Source organism: Vespula vulgaris, chromosome 14, assembly GCF_905475345.1.
Source record: "Vespula vulgaris chromosome 14, iyVesVulg1.1, whole genome shotgun sequence".
Taxonomy (NCBI): domain Eukaryota; kingdom Metazoa; phylum Arthropoda; class Insecta; order Hymenoptera; family Vespidae; genus Vespula; species Vespula vulgaris.
Window position 1 is genome coordinate 1,187,198 of NC_066599.1, and position 27,204 is coordinate 1,214,401.

Sequence of the window (27,204 nt, forward strand, 5' to 3'; positions counted from 1 at the left end):
GATCCAATCGCTTTTTAAATTTTTATGCGAGACGAGAATCAGTTACGAAATGCTTTTAAGAAAAATTTCTTAAGTTTAAATTCGTTGTTCTTTTTAAATTCGTCAAAGGGAAAATTAAAAAGGAAGGACAGATTTGATGATAAGAAAAAGATTGTGTAGACACACGCACACATATGCATACAACGAATAAAGAGAAATATATATATATATATGTATATGAAAATTTTCATACTTATATAAAATACATATAAATTTATGTATTTTCGTACATTCTGATTCATATTATCGGTTCTCGTACGTTCCTCGTATCCGCGATACGACACAAAAGAAAATCGTGTTTCATGCGGATTAGATAAAAGCTAGAAGTTAGTTTCCGCTCTTGAAACTTTGACTATATGTTATTAGTTCAAAGCAGTTTAAAGATTATTATATATAAAAATATTTTTCTATATCTTCCAAAGTATTGTAAATATTTTTAATTAATGTATCAATAATTAATTAAACTCGTTGATACATTAATTTGTCGGTGTAACATATCGTTCTGAATATTACACTATTTTATTATTATATTTTAAAAAAAAACAAAATGGGTGTGAGTGAAATAAATATGTGGATATTGATACGTAGGTACGATCAAATTGGTAAGTTTACGATTATATGTTATTTTATATATATATATAAATATATATGTAAAAGATAATTATACAAACATATGATCTCTAAACAAAAAAGGTTACGAGATAATAAAATTAACATATGTTAAGTATAATTGAAGTATATCGTTTTGTAAAATATATACTGTTTATCTTTATATTAATTAATATATATTATTATTTTTGTTTTTAGAATCAGAAAACGATACGTTACAAACAACTTTAAATTGTTTTACTGTTGTACCTGGAGTAACGTTGGATGAATTAAGAATATCTATTTATTATTGGGCTGGTATAGAAAAAGATAATAATAAAGTATTAAAAATAAGAAGACACGATAATAATTTGATACCATTGTCTTCTTTGCTTAGAGGATCCCACAAAGACAAGTATAACAAATTGATGGTTTATCAAAAATTAGATTAATAATAGCATAAAATAAATCAGAAATGTACAATATGTTCATTTTCTGAGAGAAAATTAATGGTTTACAGGCCTTTTATCATTGATGTTGTCGGAGTACATCAATTTTGTAAGTTGTAGCATTATTGTGTTTAATGAATCAAGAATATATGTAACTGTATTAATTTATGTCTTTCTTCATTTCTAAATTTAGGTCCTGTAGAAGAACGGAGCCTACCACCTGGTTATTTAGATGCTTTCAAATCTAAACTTGCCAATTTAGAAAAACGGGTAACGATATATTTACGTTTATTCGCTTATGATTATGCAAAGTTGTTTTAAATGTTTTCTAATTATACTTGCACCTGAGATAAACAGTAGTAAATGCTTGCAGGTGATGATGGTAGAATCATTTTTACCTAATATGACTTCTTCTCATACACGTGCGGTAGAAACTATGGTAACTCAGTTAACAAATTGTGTTAACTTCTTAGATCATAGACTGGATGAATTAGCACCACAATGTTGGAAAAGTCAAATTCAATCGGCAGCCTCTTGAAAATGGGACACCAATAATATGTGACTGAGAATGCATGTTAACCTATTTATCGGAGATTTAGAATTATAACAAGAAGAATACAAATAACTACATTAAGAAACGGCAATGATACTGGATGTCAAATTCTAAATCAAAACGATCTTGTACTTTACATCTACATGTACATATGGCAAAAACATAAGAAAACGAATAAAATAATTTTGAGTGTCTCTCCATCTCATGGTTCTAACGAGGACACGGCTTTCATGAATTTTTGGAAAAGCTTTATTTCCTTTGAAAAAAATCGTATATAGAAACGGTGTTTTTTAGAGAATAGCTTATGTATAAAAATAAAGCTTTTTAAGATATTCAGAAACCTTTTAATCCTTTTATGTATTATATGTATATTAATTTTAACAATGTAATGTATATATGTAGAAACAGAATATAATCAATATTTAAATTAACAATCGTAAAATTGTGTTAATATTAAAATTTCATTTAATATTTCACAAGAGTCAAATTATAACTCGAAATAGTTGACTGTGTTCAATGTCAACTAAAAAGTATAGACGAACGACTTTGACGATTTCCGAACCAGTTTTCTTTTATATTTCGACGAGTGAACATCAAAATTCTTACCCTACGGTTTAATTTAAACAATTTGAATGTTCGATTGATTAAAAATTATTTAAACGATCTATAATGTCCGTGAAGTTAAATATTTAAAAAAACTAATATTTACACAATAGTGCATTCGGTTAAACGTTACACAATTCGTAACACGCGATAAACAGAAAATAACATTAATCAGAAATGTTAATATCTCAGAACTCGCGATATTAGGTTATTGTAACATAATTAAAAGCGGCCTCGTGGTTGACCTTGTATGTTTCTTTTCGCATTTCGACGAATAAAGATCGGAGCTTTCTCAAAATTCTTTTCTGCAAGTATCAACGAAGTAAGTATATTTTTATATAACAATTTTTTTTAAACTTAAGTTTGAAAATGGCGGTTCTGGGTTAGTCGTGACGTCATCAAAATCGATTCATCGATCGACTTTGACAATTATTGGATCAACTACCTCTATGTTCCGACCGAAGCTCTTCCTACTCTTAATTTGCGAGCTTCAAAATTAATTAAGCGTCGAGAAATTGATATTTATTTAAACAATACGAGCAGTTGAATAAAGCAATATTTAAACAATACTAAATTCAGTTAAATATTACACATCTGAGAACACAGTGAACAAATAATAAATTCACTTCTTTTTCTGTTAAAATTTTTACATGTGATCGTTGTTAAAGCGATAGTTTGAAACATGGGTGACGTCAACAAAACGAAACATTGATTGACTTTGATAATTATTGGATCAATTTGCCATTGTATTTCGATGCGTAAACATCACAGATCTTACAGGATGCTATTCTTGTAAGTAGTAACGAAGAGTTAAAGCAAGTACACTATTGTATCATTCATTCTTTCCATATTCTATATTCTAATTCATTTTATTTTCTTATTAAATCACACTGCCGATATTCGGCTACGCACGACAACAAAACAAAGTCGTATCATTGCCGATTTTGACAGTACTACTTCATTTTCCCGTTGTACTCCGACGACTACAAATCGCAGCTCTCAAAAAACACGATCCCTGCCAGTATTAACGAAGAGTTCATGCAAATGTATTATTATATAGCCTCTTCTTTCTTTCATTCTATATATCTTATTTTCTCTTACAATTAAATAGCAAAGTGGGGATACTTGGCTTCGCGAGAAGAAAACAAAGTAAGTCCTTTGACCGACGTTGACTAGTGCAAGTTCAGTATCGCTTTGTATTTCGACGAGTACACAGCACAGTTATCGCAGTACGCGTTTTACACAAGTAGAAACAAAGAGTTAATGTAACTGCAGAATTATATCATATATATCGTTCTATCGATATTCTACGCGAAATATTTTCTTTCAGAATGAAATGGAGAAGTGGGAGCACTCCCCCCCCCCCTGGTTGTCAAGAAAGGTATATATAGGACGACTGACAATCTCTGGTCCATATCTACTTACAATTTCGATGAATACGCATCGCGGATTCCGCAGCACGCGGTTTCCGCAAGTAGTACCGAAGGGTTTTATAAGTACATCATTAATTCTGTCGATATTCTACTCGATATACTTTGTTTCAAATCGAAATGGAGAAGTGAGAGCACTCCCCCCCCCCGTGTTGACAAGAAAGGTATATATAGGACGACTGACAATCTCTGGTCCATATCTACTTACAATTTCGATGAATACGCATCGCGGATTCCGCAGCACACGGTTTCCGCAAGTAGTACCGAAGGGTTTTATAAGTACATCACTAATTCTTTCAATATTCTACTCGATATACTTTGTTTCAGATCGAAATGGAGAAGTGGGAGCACTCCCCCACCCCGTGTTGACAAGAAAGGTATATATAGGACGACTGACAATCTCTGGTCCATATCTACTTACAATTTCGATGAGTATGCGTCGCGGATTCCGCAGCACACGGTTTCCGCAAGTAGTACCGAAGGGTTTTATAAGTACATCACTAATTCTTTCAATATTCTACTCGATATACTTTGTTTCAGATCGAAATGGAGAAGTGGGAGCACTCCCCCACCCCGTGTTGACAAGAAAGGCATATATAGGACGACTGACGGTCCCTGGTCCATATCTACTTACAATTTCGATGAGTATGCGTCGCGGATTCCGCAGCACACGGTTTCCGCAAGTAGTACCGAAGGGTTTTATAAGTACATCACTAATTCTTTCAATATTCTACTCGATATACTTTGTTTCAGATCGAAATGGAGAAGTGGGAGCACTCCCCCACCCCGTGTTGACAAGAAAGGTATATATAGGACGACTGACAATCTCTGGTCCATATCTACTTACAATTTCGATGAATACGCATCGCGGATTCCGCAGCACGCGGTTTCCGCAAGTAGTACCGAACATTTTTGTAAGTACATCATTAATTCTTTCGATATTCTACTCGATATACTTTGTTTCAGAGAAAAAAGGAGAAGTGGGAGCATTTCCCCACCCCGTGTTGACAAGAAAGGCATATATAGGATGACTGACGGTCCCTGGGTCATATCTACTTACAATTTCGATGAACACGCATCGCGGATTCCGCAGCACACGGTTTCCGCAAGTAGTACCGAACATTTTTGTAAGTACATCATTAATTCTGTCGATATTCTACTCGATATACTTTGTTTCAGAGTAAAAAGGAGAAGTGAGAGCACTCCCCCTCCCCGTGTTGACAAGAAAGGTATATATAGGACGACTGACGGTCCCTGGTTCATATCTACTTACAATTTCGATGAATACGCATCGCGGATTCCGCAGCACGCGGTTTCCGCAAGTAGTACCGAACATTTTTGTAAGTACATCATTAATTCTGTCGATATTCTACTCGATATACTTTGTTTCAGAGTAAAAAGGAGAAGTGGGAGCACTCCCCCCCCCCGTGTTGACAAGAAAGGTATATATAGGACGACTGACAATCTCTGGTCCATATCTACTTACAATTTCGATGAATACGCATCGCGGATTCCGCAGCACGCGGTTTCCGCAAGTAGTACCGAACATTTTTGTAAGTACATCATTAATTCTTTCGATATTCTACTCGATATACTTTGTTTCAGAGAAAAAAGGAGAAGTGGGAGCATTTCCCCACCCCGTGTTGACAAGAAAGGCATATATAGGATGACTGACGGTCCCTGGGTCATATCTACTTATAATTTCGATGAACACGCATCGCGGATTCCGCAGCACACGGTTTCCGCAAGTAGTACCGAACATTTTTGTAAGTACATCATTAATTCTGTCGATATTCTACTCGATATACTTTGTTTCAGAGTAAAAAGGAGAAGTGGGAGCACTCCCCCCCCCCGTGTTGACAAGAAAGGTATATATAGGACGACTGACAATCTCTGGTCCATATCTACTTACAATTTCGATGAATACGCATCGCGGATTCCGCAGCACGCGGTTTCCGCAAGTAGTACCGAACATTTTTGTAAGTACATCATTAATTCTGTCGATATTCTACTCGATATACTTTGTTTCAGAGTAAAAAGGAGAAGTGAGAGCACTCCCCCTCCCCGTGTTGACAAGAAAGGTATATATAGGACGACTGACGGTCCCTGGTTCATATCTACTTACAATTTCGATGAATACGCATCGCGGATTTCGCAGCACGCGGTTTCCGCAAGTAGTACCGAACATTTTTGTAAGTACATCATTAATTCTTTCGATATTCTACTCGATATACTTTGTTTCAGAGAAAAAAGGAGAAGTGGGAGCACTCCCCCTCCCCGTGTTGACAAGAAAGGTATATATAGGACGACTGACGGTCCCTGGTCCATATCTACTTACAATTTCGATGAATACGCATCGCGGATTCCGCAGCACACGGTTTCCGCAAGTAGTACCGAACATTTTTGTAAGTACATCATTAATTCTGTCGATATTCTACTCGATATACTTTGTTTCAGAGTAAAAAGGAGAAGTGAGAGCACTCCCCCTCCCCGTGTTGACAAGAAAGGTATATATAGGACGACTGACGGTCCCTGGTTCATATCTACTTACAATTTCGATGAATACGCATCGCGGATTCCGCAGCACGCGGTTTCCGCAAGTAGTACCGAAGGGTTTTATAAGTACATCACTAATTCTTTCGATATTCTACTCGATATACTTTGTTTCAAATCGAAATGGAGAAGTGAGAGCACTCCCCCCCCCCGTGTTGACAAGAAAGACATATATAGGACGACTGACAATCCCTGGTTCATATCTACTTACAATTTCGATGAATACGCATCGCGGATTTCGCAGCACGCGGTTTCCGCAAGTAGTACCGAACATTTTTGTAAGTACATCATTAATTCTTTCGATATTCTACTCGATATACTTTGTTTCAGAGAAAAAAGGAGAAGTGGGAGCACTCCCCCTCCCCGTGTTGACAAGAAAGGTATATATAGGACGACTGACGGTCCCTGGTCCATATCTACTTACAATTTCGATGAATACGCATCGCGGATTCCGCAGCACACGGTTTCCGCAAGTAGTACCGAACATTTTTGTAAGTGCGTCACTAATTCTTTCAATATTTTATGTGATATTTTCTGTTTCAGATCGATATGGAGAAGTGGGAGCACTCCCCCCTCCCGTGTTGACAAGAAAGGTATATATAGGACGACTGACGGTCCCTCGTTCATATCTACTTACAATTTCGATGAGTATGCATAGCGGATTCCGCAGCACGCGGTTTCCGCAGGGTGTAAGGAAGGGGTATCGTAAGTAGATCACTAATTCTTTCAGTATTCTACTCGATATATTTTTTCCAGATCGATATGGAGAAGGGGGAGCACTTTCCCCACCAGTGTTGACAAGAAAGGCATATATAGGACGACTGACGGTCCCTAATTCATATCTATTTACAATTTCGATGAACACGCATCGCCGATTCCGCAGCACGCGGTTTCCGCAAGTAGTACCGAAGGTTTTTGTAAGTATATCACTAATTCTTTCAATATTTTACGTGATATTTTTTGTTTCAGATCGATATGGAGAAGTGGGAGTACATTCCCCTCCCGAGACGACCAGAAAATTATAAATAGGACCGACTGATACTCCGTGGTTCATATCTACTTTCAATTGCGATGAGTACGCATCGGCGATTCCGCAGCATGCGGTTTCCGCAATAGTACCGAAGGGTTAAAGTAAGTACATCATTAATTCTTTCAGTATTCTACTCGATATACTTTGTTTCAGATCGAAATTGAGAAGTGGGGCAATTTCCCCTCCCGTGTTGACAAGGAAGGCATATATAGGACGACTGACAGTCCGTGGGCCATATTTACTTTCAATTTTGACGAGCACGCATCGCCGATCCCACAGCACGCGGTTTCGTGTACAAGTTTCAACGAAGACTTAAAGTAAATATATTTTTCTATTACATATTTCTTGAATGGTTTATACAGTTTTCAATATAACAATGACACTAATTATTTCGTTTGTATTTTTGTTTCAGAACCTCTTTGCAGTCGCGCGCGTTGCAATGATGTAATCGAGTGTTAGCATCGCTAAAATAAATTTATCGCGATGTAGAATCAGTGTTTGTTCGTTCGCGTTTCGCGACTTAAACCATAAGTGTTTTTGCAAAGACTGCGCGCAATGCAGTCGTTAGAGTCAGTGTTTGTTCGTAAAAGTTTTTGTTTTTCTAACAGTCGCACAGACTGTTCTTATAATATATAATAGAGTTTCGCGAAATAAATTCAGTGTCCGTGCGTTAATAAATATCTACCGCGAATTAGAGTCAGTGCATCACCGAAGAGGATCTCGACCAACTTCGATGTCGACCTACCTCATTTTCAACCAACTACGAATCATCCACCCTCAATTTCGACCTAAGTCGCGGTGCAGTGTTTTGGAGCCGTCGCAGAACTTCTAAAGTAGTAAGTTAATTTTTAAATTCCTCCTATCACTCAATCATGCCGAGGACGAAAGGTCCGAATCGGCACGAGTGATTGGTTGTAATTAATTAGTAGAAGAGCAATGAGTGACCACGAGTAAACTTCTTCGGAGATTTACTCGTGAATGGTTCGTTATTTTTTGATTTATTTATTAGATCAGGATAGAGTCTTCTTGCTTAAACGCGTTAATTATAATTATTTGAAATTTCGAATATTTAAATGCATTTTGAAATAACTTTCTCTCGCGAAAATAGTAAAGTATCGCGATATTCGCGAATTTTAATAATGAATAAGCAAGAAAACTTTCGCGATGGATAGTCTCTGGATTACAAACGAAATTATATAATTTATTTTATAATAATTAGAGTAATTGTTTGTAAGAAGGAGCATCCAATGATTTTTCATAACATTTTTAATAAAGATTAAGAAATTGTGTTAATAAAAGAAAAGTCTCAATAGAGTCATTGCTTTTGAAAGAATAAAGTAGAGTCATTGATAAAAGATAAAGAGACTTGTAGAATCACAACGCGTAGAACATAGAATATATTAATCAATTTTTAGCTTAGGATTTTCAGCAATTAATATATTAATTCTCGTTTCCCTTCCGATGCTTTCTCGATTTTTCGTTTCAGGTTTGGTTTAGAGTTGCTTTAGATTCATTAGTTTTCTTCTATGTCTTAGAAAATGATCGGTTGTAGTTCTTTAGTACTGACGATAATTATCGAATGCGTTCTATGGTTGTGGTTAGGGCACGAAGCAAAGAAGAGGCTATATGCCGAAGAGGCCCCCACATATTGTGGCTCAAGAGGGCAACTATTAGATTATTGAGTTATTTTCGAAGGTTCGACAGAACATTTCGAGAATGGCTCTTAATCATACTTTCATTATACCATGTTGTCACTCAAAATGCTCTTATATAATGATAATATTATTTTTAGAAACTGAGACTACGTAACATTCCGTCTCCCATCTCACATTGCCACGCGTCCGCGAATAGAATTTTTACATATTTTATACATTTTTATTATTAAAATCAAGTAATAAATTTTTCGCATTTTTCTTTCCTAAAATTCAATTAAATCCGTAATTTTAGTTTTATAAAGTTAAGTTTTGTATTAAATTAATAATTTCGAAACGTATAAAATATGGCAATTGTGAGGACCACTGAAAGTGCACATGGGAATGAGATAAGAACATTTAAATACATAGCATATTCTTTACTTACTTTTACAGGTAGAATACCTAACGGGATTGCACTATCACCGAGCGTATAGCTGCACACTTTAAATTAAACAATTATTTTAAATAGTTGATTAAATTGTTGATTAACTACTCTATCTTCTCTCGGGTGGGACCCTTGGGAGGGGCCCTCGGGTGTGGGCCTTAGGCGGGTTCGTTCTTTCACTAAGGAAAAGTTAGATTCAATTATTGTATTCTGATTTTCGAATGAACCGCTCTTCGAGATACACATTCATCATTCTGAATTCTATTTTTCTCACACGCACATAGACAAATATTATATCTGTTTCTCTGTTACAGGTTAGATCATCGAGGGACCAATCATCGAGGGACCGATCATCGTGAAATTAAATTTTTACAGGGAAGTTTTTGAATATAAATATATTTTTGTATTTAATTTTGCATATAATTTTGTTTTTATATTTAATTTTTATTATTAACTTTTTAATTTTTGCACTTTACTTATTTCTTGCTTTATTTTATTCTGTTTCAGGTTAGGTGACCGAGGGACCAATCATCGTGGGATTTTTACACGGAAGTTAATGGAACCTCTCTGCATATAATATTTATTATATGCAGGGAGGGTATGTCTCCTTGCTTCCGTACGCGAATGTTAGAGAAAACACTCACGCGCGTGACGGCCGGCACGCGCGTGGGTGTTCGCGGACGCGAGATAAAGTCCTACCGAGGACTACGTTTTGATTTTGAGATCGAAATATAGACACGACCGGTCGTGTCTCGAGATGTCTGAAGCCGACGGTGTGGACGGTGGAGCGATCTGTAAGCGGGGTTTTACACATCTCCAGTTTGCTGAGAAATCTGAAGCTCCCGAAGCGGAAAGGCATCTCGGATCGTGGATTTTAGAGTAGAGTCCCCGTTAGCCCGCGGGTCCCCAGATGCAGCAACCTCCAAGCGGTGGGACCTGGGTCGGAAGTACTTGTTATATATCGAAATCTTATAAGGTGCAAGTATTTCCGAGCGAATGGCTGCATATTTCAAAATCTTTTCCAAAATCTTTTCCATATAATTCCAATTAAAAGTCGAAGTTCGCACATTTTACATTCTTTCTTACATCTTCCGTATATTCGGCAATAAGTACACAGTCATTTTTATTCAATGAAACGTAAAACTCTGTAATAATTGAGATAATTATTCCAGATTAATTATTGCAGTTCCTCTCGGGTGGGACCCATGAGTTGGGCTCATGGGCGTGGGCTTCTGTGCGGGTCTCTTCTTTCAGTATCGCAAAATAGAGCTCTATTTTCGTACTCTGGTTTTAGTCGGCTGTTGCGATATTGTGTATCCATCTTCTCTTTTCAATTTCATGGTTTTCACACGTGCATGTGTTTCATTGTACCTTCCGGATGTCCATTCTTTCTTTTCTTTCGAATTCTTTCATTTTCACGTGCGCGCATGTTTCAGTTTTCTTTTCTTCTCTCTCTCTTCTCCTCCTCTTCATGGATTTTGATATATCGGCTCAGGTCTGATGTATCGTCGGTTCATACTCGATCGTTAAACGCGAATACGGGTAGGATAGGAAGAACACTAACGCCTGTGTCGGCGGGCACAAGCGTGGTGTTCTCGGGCGCGAATAAAAGTCCTACGGTAATGGACTTCGTTTGATTGCTAAACCGAATAATGACCGGTCGTGTGTCGGTTCGTGTGCTGCCGAGCGGTATGGATTGCTATCCGTAAGCGTGGACTGACCCTCCTCCTGTTAGCCGCCTGAATTCTCGGTTGGTACGTGGACGCCGCGAACGCGAATTTAGAGTAGAGTCACCGCTAGTATAACACTCCCGGGAGTGTCGGGCGCGATTAAAAGTCCTACCGGGGACTTCGTTTTATAGAACGCCGATTATTTGATCACGCCGGTCACGCGAATTTTAGAGTAGAGTCCCCGTTAGCTCGCGGGTCCCCAGATGCAGCAACCTCCAAGCGGTGGGACCTGGGTCGGTAGTACTTGCGATATATTCAAATCTTTGTCTAAATTATTTCTAACATTTATAATTAAATTATATGTTATCTAAAATCTTTAATAAAATTGTATAAATAATCGTATAACGCAAGTACTACCGGGCGGATGGCTGCATATTTCAATCTTTTTCCAAAATCTCTTTTCTGTCAAATTTCAATTAAAATAATTTAAATCAATTACATTTTATATTGCTAATCATACCTTAACAGATACATAGATTGAATATATCAGAATTCTAAATTAATAAAGTTATAAAATTAATAGAAAAACGCATCACGAATACAGAAAACTTTTCTGTCGCACTTATCTTCTCTGTCATTCCCATTTATCCTTCTTTACTTTCATTACTTATATACTTTTATTAATTATAGACTTTTGACAATTATATACTTTATCTATTATATTGATTATATACTTTATAGTTATATACTTTTATCTAGTCGGTAGTACTTGCGATATATTCACATCTGTATCTAAATTATTTCTAAAATTTATAATTAAATTATATGTTATCTAAAATCTTTAATGAAATTGTATAAATAATCATATATCGCAAGTACTACCGGGTGGATGATTGCATATTTCAATGTTTTTCAAAAATATCTCTTCTGTTTAATTTAAAGTAAACGTAAAATCAATTACATTTTATATTGTTAGTTATATTTTCACAGATAAATAAATTGAACATATCAAAATTATAAATTAATAATTTAAGAAAACGCACAGAAAACTTTTCTATCGCATTTGTGTTTGCTGACATTTTTATTTATTCTTATTTACTTTTATTGATTATATATTTTTATTTATTATATTAAATACTCTTATTAACTTTTATAAATTATTAATTTCGGGTGGGACCCTTGGGAGGGGCCCTCGGGTGTGGGCCTTAGGCGGGTTTCGTTCTTTCACTAGGGAAAATCGAACTCAATTATGGTACTCTGATTTTACACAAATAGTTTGGAATTATACTTGTCTCACGCGCACTTACGCAAATAATCTCGGTTTCTTTTTTTTCTTTTTCTCTTCTTCTTTCTCTTTATCTTTTTCTCATCGTTTATTTTACTCTTTTTCTGTTTCAGGTTAGATCGTCGAGGAAGCGATCATCGAGGGACCGATCATCGTGAAATTAAATTTTTACAGGGAAGTTTTTGAATATAAATATATTTTTGTATTTAATTTTGCATGTAATTTTGTTTTTATATTTAATTTTTATCTTTTTAATTTTTGCTCTTGTATTTAATTATTACTAACTTTTTAATTTTTGTACTTATATTTAATTTTTATTATTAACTTTTTAATTTTTGCACTTATATTTAATATTTATTATCTTTTAATATTTGCTGTTTATTTATTTCTTGCTTTATTTTATTCTGTTTCAGGTTAGGTGATCGAGGGACCGATCATCGTGGGATTTTTACACGGAAGTTAATGGAACCTCTCTGCATATAATATTTATTATATGCAGGGAGGGTACGTCTCCTTGCTTCCGTACGCGAATGATAGAGAAAACACTCACGCGCGTGACGGCCGGCACGCGCGTGGGTGTTCGCGGACGCGAAATAAAGTCCTGCCGAGGACTACGTTTTGATTTTGAGATCGAAATATAGACACGACCGGTCGTGTCTCGAGATGTCTGAAGCCGACGGTGTGGACGGTGGAGCGATCTGTAAGCGGGGTTTTACACATCTCCAGTTTGCTGAGAAATCTGAAGCTCCCGAAGCGGAAAGGCATCTCGGATCGCGGATTTTAGAGTAGAGTCCCCGTTAGCCCGCGGGTCTCCAATGCAGCAACCTCCACGCGGTGGGACCTGGGTCGGAAGTACTTGTCATATATCGAAATCTTATAAGGTGCAAGTATTTCCGAGCGAATGGCTGCATATTTCAAAATCTTTTCCGAAATCTTTTCCATATAATTCCAAATTAAAAGTCGAAGTTCGCACATTTTACATTCTTTCTTACATCTTCCGTATATTCGGCAATAAGTACACAGTCATTTTTATTCATTGAAACGTAAAACTCTGTAATAATTGAGATAATTATTCCAGATTAATTATTGCAGTTCCTCTCGGGTGGGACCCATGAGTTGGGCTCATGGGCGTGGGCTTCTGTGCGGGTCTCCTTTCTGTACCGAAAAATCGTGCTCTGCTTTCGTACTTTGGTTTTTCTCTTCTTTTCTTTTCCATCTTTTTCACTTATGTACGTGTTTCATTCCATCTTACAGACATTCTTTTCTCTCCTTCTTTCCGAGTTCTGTCGGTTTAACATGCGCGCACGTTCCGGCTTCCTTTTCTTCTCTTTCTCTCCCTCTTCTTCTCTTCTTCACTGATTTCGATACATTGGCGCAGGTCCAGTGTATCGTCGAATGGTTTGTTTCATATTCGATTGTTAGACGCGAATACGGGTAAGATAGAAAGAACACTTGCGCGTGTGTCGGCGGGCACAGGCGTGGTGTTCCCGGGCGCGATTAAAAGTCCTACGATAATGGACTTCGTTTGATTGCTAAAACCGAATAATGACCGGTCGTGATACGGTCACCGGATGACTGTAGAGTGAGACGGTCTATGTGCTACTGAGGAGGATGGTATATGGCTATTTGTAAGGATGTTCAGTCCGTTGACTGACCCACCTTATATCTATAGTCACCTGAGTCCATGGTGAGGTGTATGCAACCCCGCGGGACCGCGAATTAGAGTAGAGTCACCGTTATTCTAACACTCACGTGGATGTTCGGGCGCGATTAAAGGTCCTACCGTGGACCTCGTTTTATTGTTCGAAATACGAAAAGCACGGACGGTCGTGCTTAAAGGTGGGATGTGGGCATCCGAGGCTGACGGCCTCAACGTTATCCCCAGTAGGATACCGTTGCGGACTTGATGTCCCTGTTCGCTCATGTTGCCTCGCGAACACCGGGAACGCGTATTGTAGAGTAGAGTTAACGTTGAACTAACACCACGTGAGTGTTCGGGCGCGAATTAAATGTCCTACCGTGGACTTGCTTTTATTTGCTTAAAATGTAGATTATAATACGCCGGTAATGCGTATTTTGCAGTAGAGTCAATTGGACACACACGTGAGTGTCCGAGCGCGATTAAAAGTCCTACCGGGGACTTCGTTTTATTTGTTCGGCGATTATTTGTTCACGCCGGTCTCGCGAATCTTAGAGAGTAGAGTCCCCGTTAGCTCGCGGGTCCTATGATGCAGCAACCTCCAAGCGGTAGGACCTGGGTCGGTAGTACTTGCGATATAGTGAAATCTATGTCTAAATTATTTATAAAATCTATAATTAAATTATATATGTCATCTAAAATCTGTAACTAATATAATCCTATAGCGCAAGTACTACCGGGCGGATAGCTGCATATTTCAATCTTTTTCCAAAATCTCTTTTCTGTCAAATTTTAATTAAAATAATTTAAATCATTTACATTTTATATTGCTAATCATACCTTAACAGATACATAGATTGAATATATCAGAATTCTAAATTAATAAAGTTATAAAATTAATAGAAAAACGCATCACGAATACAGAAAACTTTTCTGTCGCACTTATCTTCTCTGTCATTCCCATTTATCCTTCTTTACTTTCATTACTTATATACTTTTATTAATTATAGACTTTTGACAATTATATACTTTATCTATTATATTGATTATATACTTTATAGTTATATACTTTTATCTAGTCGGTAGTACTTGCGATATATTCACATCTGTATCTAAATTATTTCTAAAATTTATAATTAAATTATATGTTATCTAAAATCTTTAATGAAATTGTATAAATAATCATATATCGCAAGTACTACCGGGTGGATGATTGCATATTTCAATGTTTTTCAAAAATATCTCTTCTGTTTAATTTAAAGTAAACGTAAAATCAATTACATTTTATATTGTTAGTTATATTTTCACAGATAAATAAATTGAACATATCAAAATTATAAATTAATAATTTAAGAAAACGCACAGAAAACTTTTCTATCGCATTTGTGTTTGCTGACATTTTTATTTATTCTTATTTACTTTTATTGATTATATATATTATTATTTATTATATTAAATACTCTTATTAACTTTTATAAATTACTAATTTCGGGTGGGACCCTTGGGAGGGGCCCTCGGGTGTGGGCCTTAGGCGGGTTTCGTTCTTTCACTACGAAAAATCGAAATCAATTATGGTACTCTGATTTTACACAAATAGTTTGGCATTATACTTGTCTCACGCGCTCTTACGCAAATAATCTCGGTTTCTTTTTTTCTTTTTCTCTTCTTCTTTCTCTTTGTATTTTTCTCATCTTTTATTTTACTCTTTTTCTGTTTCAGGTTAGATCGTCGAGGAAGCGATCATCGAGGGACCGATCATCGTGAAATTAAATTTTTACAGGGAAGTTTTTGAATATAAATATATTTTTGCATTTAATTTTGCAGATAATTTTTGTTTTATATTTAATTTTTATTATCTTTTTAATTTTTGCTCTTTTATTTATTTATTACTAACTTTTTAATTTTTGTACTTATATTTAATTTTTATTATTAACTTTTTAATTTTTGCATTTATATTTAATATTTATTATCTTTTAATATTTGCTCTTTATTTATTTCTTGCTTAATTTTATTCTGTTTCAGGTTAGGTGACCGAGGGAACAATCATCGTGGGATTTTTACACGGAAGTTAATGGAACCTCTCTGCATATAATATTTATTATATGCAGGGAGGGTATGTCTCCTTGCTTCCGTACGCGAATGTTAGAGAAAACACTCACGCGCGTGACGGCCGGCACGCGCGTGGGTGTTCGCGGACGCGAGATAAAGTCCTGCCGAGGACTACGTTTTGATTTTGAGATCGAAATATAGACACGACCGGTCGTGTCTCGAGATGTCTGAAGCCGACGGTGTGGACGGTGGAGCGATCTGTAAGCGGGGTTTTACACATCTCCAGTTTGCTGAGAAATCTGAAGCTCCCGAAGCGGAAGGCATCTCGGATCGTGGATTTTAGAGTAGAGTCCCCGTTAGCTCGCGGGTCCCCAGATGCAGCAACCTCCAAGCGGTGGGACCTGGGTCGGAAGTACTTGTCATATATCGAAATCTTATAAGGTGCAAGTATTTCCGAGCGAATGGCTGCATATTTCAAAACCTTTTCCGAAATCTTTTCCATATAATTCCAAATTAAAAGTCGAAGTTCGCACATTTTACATTCTTTCTTACATCTTCCGTATATTCGGCAATAAGTACACAGTCATTTTTATTCATTGAAACGTAAAACTCTGTAATAATTGAAATAATTATTCCAGATTAATTATTCCAGTTCCTCTCGGGTGGGACCCATGAGTTGGGCTCATGGGCGTGGGCTTCTGTGCGGGTCTCTTCTTTCAGTATCGCAAAATAGAGCTCTATTTTCGTACTCTGGTTTTAGTCGGCTGTTGCGATATTGTATATCCATCTTCTCTTTTCAATTTCATGGTTTTCACACGTGCATGTGTTTCATTGTACCTTCCGGATGTCCATTCTTTCTTTTCTTTCGAATTCTTTCATTTTCACGTGCGCGCATGTTTCAGTTTTCTTTTCTTCTCTCTCTCTCTTCTCCTCCTCTTCATGGATTTTGATATATCGGCTCAGGTCCGATGTATCGTCGGTTCATACTCGATCGTTAAACGCGAATACGGGTAGGATAGGAAGAACACTAACGCCTGTGTCGGCGGGCACAAGCGTGGTGTTCTCGGGCGCGAATAAAAGTCCTACGGTAATGGACTTCGTTTGATTGCTAAACCGAATAATGACCGGTCGTGTGTCGGTTCGTGTGCTGCCGAGCGGTATGGATTGCTATCCGTAAGCGTGGACTGACCCTCCTCCTGTTAGCCGCCTGAATTCTCGGTTGGTACGTGGACGCCGCGAACGCGAATTTAGAGTAGAGTCACCGCTATTATAACACTCCCGGGAGTGTCGGGCGCGATTAAAAGTCCTACCGGGGACTTCGTTTTATAGTACGCCGATTATTTGATCACGCCGGTCACGCGAATTTTAGAGTAGAGTCCCCGTTAGCTCGCGGGTCCCCAGATGCAGCAACCTCCAAGCGGTGGGACCTGGGTCGGTAGTACTTGCGATATATGGAAATATTTTTCTAAATTATATGATAATTCTATAACTAGATTATATATATTATCTAAAATCTATATGGAAATTGTATATATATATATCGCGCAAGTACTACCGGGCGAATGGCTGCATACTTCTGTATTTATCCAAAATCTCTCTTCTCTCAAAGTTCAATTAACGTTGTATTAATTACATTTTAAATTGGTAGTTATATTTCGACAGATAAATAATTTAACTTTATCAAAAAATTATGTCTAAAATCTATAATTAAATTATATATGTTATCTAAAATCTATAACGAAATTTTATATATAATCATATAGCACTAGTACTACTGGGCGGCTTGCTGCGGATATTATAAGTAGAATAATTAACAAACACTTTTGAATTAATCGATATTCAGAGAAGTATAATTTACCATATGTATTTTTATTATTTTCATCTGTTGTATTACTATTTTTATTACTTTTAATAATCTTTATCTCAATTTATTTACGCAAGCTCATGTACCGATACTATAGAAACATAATTAGTACAGTGTTTCTGCTTATTCATGATTTATTTATCTGGCTCTGAAGGCACGTACGCTACGAGCGATAAATTGGCTATAGCCTTTAGGTTTGAATCGTGTAACCGAGTGGAATATAGTGCGAAGTAAGTCGATTCTGACTGGTCGATTTTAACGGAATGAAACGAGTGATATTAACCAATCATATTTTATTGTAAATGTGTGTATAAAAAGAAATAAATTTACTGAATTGATCATTATGATAGAAATAATTTAAATAGTAACTAATATTTATTAATTATGGATATAAAGTTTAACGTGATATTTTATTGTTAATAATACTCGTGTTACGGATATGTGATTTCGAATCGCAGATTCTTTTTTAATATACTGTGTAATAGTCTGTGTAATCATTTTTCTAAACATATTAAAAGTTATATAAAAAAAATTAATTTTTTGTTTTATGCGTATTATTCTGATCAAAATATACTATAACAATCATTTGCTTTAGTAACTTTTTAATAAGGTTACGTACTTTTTATTTTATGTGATTCACTTTATTAAGAAAATGCATGGCGGTACACTTCGAATTGTTAACTTTTTGTTTGTGCAAAAACGTTTTTGTTCTCAACAAGTGAGAGTGAGATTTGCTCCAAGTCCGACTGGTATATACCGTTTTTATTCTTAATTACGTTGCATGTGGATAATTAAGATAATATGGGATAATTTAATTATTGCTGTTAGGTTAGTTCTCTTTTTTTTTATATGTAGATTTTCGCATTACCATAACATATGGCTAAGTATTTTTACTTTAGAATTAATTTATTTATGCATGTGATATATAATTCAAAGATCGTTTTGTATTATAATCAATTATATCAGTAAGTATGTAAAAATTTAATGTTGTAATATATTTTTGATAGGATACTTACATCTGGGAGGCTTACGTACAGCTCTGTACAATTATTTATTTGCGCGTGCTAATAATGGCTCGTTTATTTTACGAATTGAGGATACCGATCAATCTAGAACAGTACCAGGTGCAATAGAAAAATTGCACGATGACTTGATATGGGTTGGAATTATATCAGATGAAGATCCGATGAGAGGTGGCCCATATGGGCCTTATCTTCAATCTAAACGCCTTGATATATATAAGTATGATGCTTCATAATCAAAGAATATTGAAAAATATTAAAAAATATAGAAAGTATTATTTTAATATATTCATTTCCAATCGTATAAATTTCAGAGAAAATATAAAAACTCTTCTTGAAAATAAGACTGCGTATTATTGTTTTTGCTCAGAGAATAGAATGAATTTATTAAGACGAGAAGCGGTAAAAAATGGACATGTACCTAAATATGATAACAAATGTAGACATTCTACTGACAGTGAAGTCAATGAAAAATTAAGAAATGGAGTACCGTATTGTATTAGATTTAAGGTACATTCGAGATAATTATGTGATTTCTTATTCTTTACTGAAATTTTACTTACATTCTATTAATATTATTTAGCTATCATCAAACATAGAAATATTCGATGATCTGATTTATGGTCGTGTAGCTCACGATATCACACAGGTTGAAGGTGATCCTATAATCATGAAAAGCGATGGTTTTCCTACTTATCATTTTGCAAATGTTGTTGATGATCATTACATGGAAATTTCTCATGTTCTGAGAGGAGTAGAGTGGCAAATATCTACCCCTAAACATTTAATGCTTTATAAGTAAGAATGTATCTAAACTTAATATTCTTTTTATATAAAATATTAAATTTACAATAGGATAATTGACAGATCACTTAATTTTTTTTTCATTTCAGAGCATTTGGTTGGGTGCCACCTATTTATGGTCATTTACCTTTAATATTAAATAGCGACGGTTCAAAATTATCTAAGCGACAAGATGGGATTAGAGTCGATTCATTTCGAAATTCTAATATTTTTCCATTGGCATTATTAAATTATGTTACTCAAGCTGGTGGTGGTTTCATAAGAAATTCAGATGTTCAACTATATACTTATGAAAATTTGATTAAACAGGTCAATATGTTTTAATTTTGTATTGATCTTGCTGTATAAATAGTTTTCTTTTTTTAATGTTCACATATATCATGCATTTTTTCTTTTTTAGTTCGATATTAAAAGGATAAATGCAAATTCTTCAAAATTAGCACCTGAAAAATTATTAGAACTTAATAAGTTAGAAATATCACGGTTATTAAGCAATCAAAATAATTATAAATTTTTGGTTGAAAGAGTAAAAAAAATAGTAAAAGAAGCATTTCCAAATTGGTATGTTCCTCTCTTATTGATTATAAAATCATGTATTATTATGTAGAACAATTTATATTATCCTATTCTGTCAATGTATTAATAATTTCAATTTCTATTTTTTTAGTAAAGATAAAATACTTAAATTAGATGAAGATTATATTGTTACAACTTTGAAATGGGCACAAGATAGGATTAGTAAGTTAAGCGATCTTGTAAAACCTGATTTTGCGTTTATATGGGTTATACCAAGTTCTCTTCCTGACATTACTTCATCTAAATGTATAGGTATAATATTGTAACTAGAATTGTATGAAAGAATATATGTGAAAATCATTGATAGATAATGTTATTAATAATTGCAGATGCTATTAAAAATTTGGACAAGAAATTAACTGAGACTGATGAGAATAGTTTATCAACGGATATATTGAAATTATACTTGAAAGAACTTGCTGAGAAAAATGACGTTTCATTTCCTAGCTTGATGAAAACGCTTCGTAAAGTTCTTAGTGGTTTAGAGGTATTCATCACCATTATCTGCATAACAATATAATATAATAAGCATGTACAAATAACAGAGATTTCTTTCTATCTTAGAAAGGACCAAGTGTAGTCGAAATGATCGAAATTTTGGGAAAAAATGAGACACAATCACGTTTGAAACGTTGTCTTCCATGAAAAAACACAATGATATTAGATATTGGATGAAACTGCTTAAAGGCTCGTGTTATAATCTTTAAAACACATAACATATTGAAATACTTCAATTAATGAACAGTATGTTCAACTATATTTTCAACTATATTTTCAGTTTTATGTAAGTAAACGCAAAAAAGGTAATATGTAACTAAGAACTTTTCATTAATAATGATTCAAAAGTTTGCTGCTTTTCTTGTATATAATAATGTTTTATATAAAATCCTTTTAATATATTTGACTTTAATATCACATTTTCTTCATTATTTCTAACCATGAAAATAGTACAAATAAAATATGACATGAAGATTATATGTGATCAGTAATTCATTATAATTATATAAATATTTTTCATCGGATAGATAAATTTTATATTGCCGAATACTTTTATTTGATATCGATAAGAGTTATGATATAACTAAATCATAAAGCTATTTATTAACAACTTCTTGGAATATTACCAGAGTAATTGATCTTTTCTAATCAATATAAAAAATCTAAGATAATTTTAATATAGTTATGTAGATCTCTTATGATAGAATATAAAAAAGTAGTCTTCAGTAGGATATGTCAATGATCGAGCATTCAATTTAATCGCCATCTAGCGCCGAAATATTGTAATTAATTTTGGAAGCGCATCGCCTGATGATAGGCAACATTAGTATATAACTAAGAGTAAGATTTGAATAAAGCTTTCCAGATGTTTTTTCTCATTATATTTTTAATTATTTGATTGTTTCTTTTTTGTTATTTTAAGTTATACATAACAAAAATTCTTCTCAGTATTTTATCGAAGTAAAATATATCAAAGTACTTAACAAATTGTATTTCTATATTTTCTAATGGTATACTACAAATAGGTTTTGAGTATAGAAAATTCATATGTACTTTTTTGTTTTCTTTTTCTTCTTTTTTTTTTTTTAAAGATCGGATACTTATATATTGTTTAGATAATATTGAACACAATCGCATATTCTTAAATATATCCAAAAATACAAATATGCAATATTTAATACAATGTCGATAAATTATGTTAATTTACTTAATGATGTATAAGGGCACTATTTACCATGTATAAAATTCTTATGTGCAGCCTGTCTGATGGTAAATTGAAGAAAAAAGAGAATTAAAAGAAAAGAAAAAAAAAAAAAGGGCGAAAGTTTTTCTAGTGATAAACTCGTGATAGAAGTATTCTCAAGAAAACTTGTACACAGTCGTCGTCTATTATACTTATATAATATATGTACTTAAGTTTATATAGTCCTATATATAACTAATTTCTTTTATATTCACGTAACAAATACACCAAGTTAATTAGCAATTAGTCAAGAAGAATTTTCAATGAAATTGAACACTTGGTATTTATTAATGCGTCTTATATATATATATATATATATATATATATATATATATATATATATATATCAGTGTATACTTTTGTATCTCTATGTTAAAAATATATAAATCGATGATATAAAGGGAAGATCTCAATCAGATTCAAATAAAAAATTTTTACATTTACTTCGAGAGAGGATACATTTTTATTAATATAACAAATGTGTATATATTCGCGAATTTAATATTCAAATGATATGAAATATACTTCTGATTGATGGCAATAATGATATATCAAAATACCTCAAAAGCGATGTATAATTATATATACAATGTTCCTCAAAAATTGCATATTTTCTTATCTTGAATATTTATTAAAAAAAAAATTTAATAATAATAATAATAATAATAATAATAATAATAATAATATTAATATTACTAATAATAATAAAATAAAGGTCAGTACAGGCGTGTATCCTCCTATGTATTCTACCCTGGAAGACTAGATTAAAAATGCCTAGAAAGTCTACGAGACCCTAATAAACGCTTCTTCTCGTTTAAATAGTACGAACTTCTACTATATTTATAACTTGCATATTTTATGAGTAATACTTGCGCATAAAACGGATTATTTTATAGTGGCCTAAAAATCTTTTTTTTTTTTTTTTTTTAATATATCTGCTTTAATGACAAAGTAACTTGTTCTCTCTCTCTCTCTCTCTCTCTCTCTCTCTCTTTTTCTCTCATTTTCGTTTCTTTTTTTTTTACCTTTTTTCTTAACTTATAGACGATAACAAATTAATATAAATTTAGATAGATCAAATATATATGTATATATATATATATATGATTGTACGAATTTGAGAGAGAAAGAATTTTATTCTCATAAGTTGCAGCACCGAGATATATTAAAAATGTTTCAGATATATGTTTTCTTTTTTAAACGAACGCAAAAGAAGAGAAAAAAGAATCGATTTACTCGATCACATAAAAGCTAATAATCCTAAAATCATGCTTAAAAAACTCATGCTAATTATGGCAATAGAGAAGAAATTTCATTGTATCAAATCATTGTAGAAAGTACATCGATTGCGAGCTGCTATAATAAACTCGGTCTCAGCAGCTGCCCATAATAAAAATCATTCATACAATTTATTTTGATTTATTTATAATTTTTCTTTTTCAATTATTAAATGTACTATACTCGTATACTTTCGTTTATAAATCTTCTTTTCTAATCGAACGATATAAAAATCGATAATAACAAAAGGATTCAATTTTTAATAATCCTTTTGATTTCTCTCAATTCCGTCGTATCTTCAACAGGCATTTATTTTTTCTTTCTTCTTCTCATTTTATTATTCCAAATTGAAGGACCGAGGTTATTATCAAGAGATCTTTATCTTTTTTTCCTTTTTTTTTTTTCTTTCAAAAATGCAAATTAATTATTATAAGCGTTTTCTTCCACCTTTCGTTCTTCAAACGCCATGATCGAATTCGTGATATCCTTCGGCTCCTGTGAAAACGACATCCACCCAAACTCTCATAGCTTCTGGACTAGGTGCCATCAGATGATACAATCTCGATGAAGTTTTTATGATAAAGGTCAATGATGGTTGTGGTGACTTCACCGTGTTCATGTGATCAACATAGACCTCTTCTATCGACTGGATAAAATACGCAAAAAGAAAAAAGAAAATTATTTCGACTTATATAATATCGTCCATATTGTTATTACGTATAAAAAATATCGATTGACAATAATTTTATATTTCTTTTGTTCGTTCACACCTGAAAGTAAATAACTCCACGTGCTTTTTTCGAGCTACTATCACTGTAATACGTCAAGGTCTTCCTCTTACGATCGAAAACGAACCATCGTTTGTTCCAATGATGAAACTTTTTACTCATCTTAGACAAATACCCACTGCAATTGGTAGTATTAACCGTGACATCATCGATCAGTTGTAACTGATGCCCGGCAGTTTCTATGTGATGCCTTAGATCCAGGGACTCTGATTTTATAGGTAGATATCTTGTTAATGGCCTCTGAAAGGATTTTATAAAAATGATCGTCTTATGAGTCAAATGTGCACTGATAACGATAACGGGGATCGAATAAGTTTTGTCCATTATTGCTTTGGTATTTAATAGTTAACAAATCGATAATACTTTTTCTTCGATCTGATAATCTTTTTGCTTGCAATGATTAATAAGAAAAAATACAAAGAAGAAGAATAAACTTAACAATTTATTCGTTTACCTGTAGTTTAGCCTTTTCTCGATGTTTGACAGGTTGAAGTGGCCCGATAGTATCCATTTCACTGGAGATCTGTGAAAGAGGTCGGCTTCCGTTTCCGTCAACGATACCACCACTGTTGTTACTGAGCCTTTCCCCTTCCATCGATGTTCTCCTATCATCTCTCATCTATGTTAAAAATGAAAAAGAAAAAAAAAAGAGAGAAAAAAAAAAGAGAAAAATGTAATCGCATTTATTGCTTGGGTGTGTATGCGTGCGATAGGTCAGGAGGTTTCTTCGGATATATAATGTAATCCTAAAGCGATTAAATATCACGACCTATTTCAAATTTAAAAACAGATAATAAATGATCTATAAGAATAAATATCGAGAATGGCATGTTGTTGATATTTATTCAGTAATATAAATAATAAAAGGAATATGCGTTTGCATATATATATATATATATATATATATATATATATATATTCTTTTTATGTCATTTATTATTATATTGTTAGTTAATTTATTAATTATGTAATAGGATATTTATTTATATAACTATTGCAATAACGCAATTTAAAAGAAAACATTCGAGAAATGAATGAATGAATTTTTATATTTAATTCTGATAGTTAAAATTTGATTACGAGTCTATTAACGATTCCGCGTGAAAAATTCAATACTTAATCGTGTAAAAAGTCACGTTCATGACGTTCGTTGAAGTATTTCATGCGTTTCAAGCGTATTACTCGAGTGAAAGAGAGAGAGAGAAAGAGAGAGAGCGTGACTTCGCGTAAGGTCAGTCAATGAGGAAAAATTGCTTAATGAGCTGGCCCCTGAGTGATCCATACAAAGGAAAATGCTCTTGCTACTCGTAATTTCTCACACTTCGTACAGAGACTCATTAATAAACTTTGACGACACACGAAACTCAATACTACTACATATTATACCAGTAGTACTTTTTTTTAATTTCACTTATATTTTTGGACGTGATTTAAAAATAAGATAAAAAAAAGTGAGAGAGAAGAAAAAAAAGACATTTTGATCGTTAGTATGACATTATGATTTAATAATAGAAAAAGAAAATAAAAGCAATTATAATAAAATAATGATAGATAGTAGAGCGTGCTTCGGGCACGATTTCTCCATGGTTTAATAGTAGAAGAGAAATAAAAAATGAAAAAAAAAAAAATAAATAAATAAATAGATAAAAAGAATAATAATAAAATAATAATAGAGCTATTAGAAGAGCTAATAATAACTTTGATCGTAAGATCACGATTTATTATTCACTTACGGGATTTTTTCGAGTACATTTATTCCTTTTAACTTCTCTTTGAAAATAATTCATCCACATGAGAGACATTTTAATTTGACTTGATTTGATTTAATTTTTTCTTTCTTTTTCTTTTACGAAAATTATCGTAATTAATTTTTCTAATGGGAATTAATTTTGACGATTCGATATATATATATGTACATATAAAAAAGAAAAGGTATAGTAATTTTTTTGAATAGATTTGACGATGGTCGATGAAACGAGGAGACAAAACGAGAGCAAAATCGAAACTGCCGTTTATGTCAGAGACAGAAAATATCTTCGACAATCTCCACGTCAAAGATTTGTCCTCCTCTCTTCCTCCCCCTCTTTCTCTCTCTCTCTCTCTCTCTTTGTCTTTCTCTTTCTCTATATTTCGAATTTCGTCCTTGTAAAATTAAACGAGAGTTTCTTTATGTGGTCGTTCTATAGAATAAGCATTTTCTCGCTAAAACAAACGATTTCTAGAACAGTTTACTCGTTTTATTACGCAGCATTCAAAAGAGATAGAGAGGAGAGAGAGAGAGAGTAATGCATTCCATGAATAGTACAAGTAAACCAGGCATTCGAATGAAATTCTAAGAAAATTCCCTTCAAATTCGAAATTCCATTTAAATATAGACAATTGGATATTTTCTCGTATTTGCTCGTCATCATTTCGATGTTCCATTGTTCTACTGAATTTTCAGTAATTTTTTTTTTTATTAAGAGTTGTCTACATAAATCTATAGTAAATTTATATTATAAATATTTATGATATATATATATATAAATATACATATTAATATTCTAATAAATTTTTATTAAAATATGCTAGAAACACTCGAGTGTTATTCTTTTAACTTTAACGAATTAAAAAAAAAAAAAAAAAAAAGGAAAAATTGAATTAGAAGAGCGTTGAATTCTTTCTCGTTTCTCTCTCTCTCTCTCTCTCTCTCTCTCTCTTTTTCTTTTTTTGGTTAAAATATAATTCGCACAAAAGAATTTCATTTTGTAAAACATTTCTATGAGCAGGATATCGCTTCTAGGATATATTTTTATGAAAAGTCTGGACGTACGCATACTCGGAGATATTTTTAATTTTCCTATTTCTCAAACTCGTATGATGATTCCGTCGCTATTCTGTTTTTCTCTCTTTTGTTTTGACCTTTTCATTACATTTCTCGAAGAGTTTTAATCTTTAATGCACCCTGGTTCGGTTGCTTGGTCCAGAGCTCGAAAAGCACCCCGTTATTACAACCGTGGCCTAGTTACGATTTGTTCAAAAGAAACACGTGTAACGCAAGTTTCTTCTCACGAAACGACGAAAACGTTTGTCCCAGAATGCCTGCTACTTGCGAAATTCAATCTCTCTTTCTCTCTTTTTGTTCTCTTATTTGGATATTAATTGTAAATGTTCGTATTTGATTA

General features: G+C 33.6%; 3 protein-coding genes across 5 annotated transcripts in view; 2 read left to right on the forward strand and 1 right to left on the reverse strand.

Annotated features, from left to right (window-relative positions):
• Positions 1 to 332: 332 nt before the first annotated feature.
• LOC127068819 (uncharacterized) lies at positions 333 to 2,071 on the forward strand. Of its 2 annotated transcripts, none has more exons than XM_051005100.1 (5): positions 333 to 641; positions 847 to 1,042; positions 1,148 to 1,185; positions 1,270 to 1,346; positions 1,550 to 2,071. In XM_051005100.1, exons 1-5 carry the CDS (start codon positions 587 to 589, stop codon positions 1,568 to 1,570), a joined length of 387 nt encoding a protein of 128 aa, XP_050861057.1. In that variant the 5' UTR covers positions 333 to 586; the 3' UTR covers positions 1,571 to 2,071. The 2 variants fall into 2 exon arrangements, with proteins under 2 accessions (XP_050861057.1, XP_050861055.1); XM_051005098.1 differs by having other exon boundaries at positions 343 to 641; positions 1,450 to 2,071.
• Positions 2,072 to 17,369: 15,298 nt separating this feature from the next.
• On the forward strand, positions 17,370 to 21,609 carry LOC127068898 (probable glutamate--tRNA ligase, mitochondrial). 2 transcript variants are annotated; one of them, XM_051005274.1, is made up of 9 exons: positions 17,370 to 18,580; positions 18,839 to 19,073; positions 19,168 to 19,363; positions 19,437 to 19,651; positions 19,747 to 19,966; positions 20,058 to 20,218; positions 20,325 to 20,485; positions 20,563 to 20,720; positions 20,798 to 21,609. In XM_051005274.1, the coding sequence occupies exons 1-9, from the start codon at positions 18,484 to 18,486 to the stop codon at positions 20,876 to 20,878; spliced, it is 1,524 nt and encodes a 507-aa protein (XP_050861231.1). In that variant the 5' UTR covers positions 17,370 to 18,483; the 3' UTR covers positions 20,879 to 21,609. The 2 variants fall into 2 exon arrangements, with proteins under 2 accessions (XP_050861231.1, XP_050861232.1); XM_051005275.1 differs by having other exon boundaries at positions 18,519 to 18,659.
• Positions 21,610 to 22,876: 1,267 nt separating this feature from the next.
• Positions 22,877 to 27,204, reverse strand: part of LOC127068892 (pleckstrin homology-like domain family B member 1) — a 42,904-nt gene continuing 38,576 nt past the window's right edge. The window contains exons 11-13 of the mRNA XM_051005261.1: positions 24,495 to 24,659; positions 24,023 to 24,280; positions 22,877 to 23,898 (exon numbers count right to left, since the gene is read on the reverse strand). Coding sequence (XP_050861218.1) covers positions 23,710 to 23,898; positions 24,023 to 24,280; positions 24,495 to 24,659 — 612 coding nt within the window. The 3' untranslated portion in view covers positions 22,877 to 23,709. The remainder of the gene's footprint in view (positions 23,899 to 24,022; positions 24,281 to 24,494; positions 24,660 to 27,204) is intronic.

Excerpts from the sequence above, each read along its gene's own strand:
- LOC127068819 (XM_051005098.1), top strand. The coding sequence starts at position 587 with ATGGGTGTGAGTGAAATAAATATGTGGATATTGATACGTAGGTACGAT. Across the intron at positions 642-846 it reads ACGTAGGTACGATCAAATTG|AATCAGAAAACGATACGTTA; the intron begins GTAAGTTTACGA and ends TTTTGTTTTTAG. Across the intron at positions 1,186-1,269 it reads TGTCGGAGTACATCAATTTT|GTCCTGTAGAAGAACGGAGC; the intron begins GTAAGTTGTAGC and ends TTCTAAATTTAG.
- LOC127068898 (XM_051005274.1), top strand. The coding sequence starts at position 18,484 with ATGCATGGCGGTACACTTCGAATTGTTAACTTTTTGTTTGTGCAAAAA. Across the intron at positions 19,074-19,167 it reads AAACGCCTTGATATATATAA|AGAAAATATAAAAACTCTTC; the intron begins GTATGATGCTTC and ends TATAAATTTCAG. Across the intron at positions 20,721-20,797 it reads AAGTTCTTAGTGGTTTAGAG|AAAGGACCAAGTGTAGTCGA; the intron begins GTATTCATCACC and ends TTTCTATCTTAG.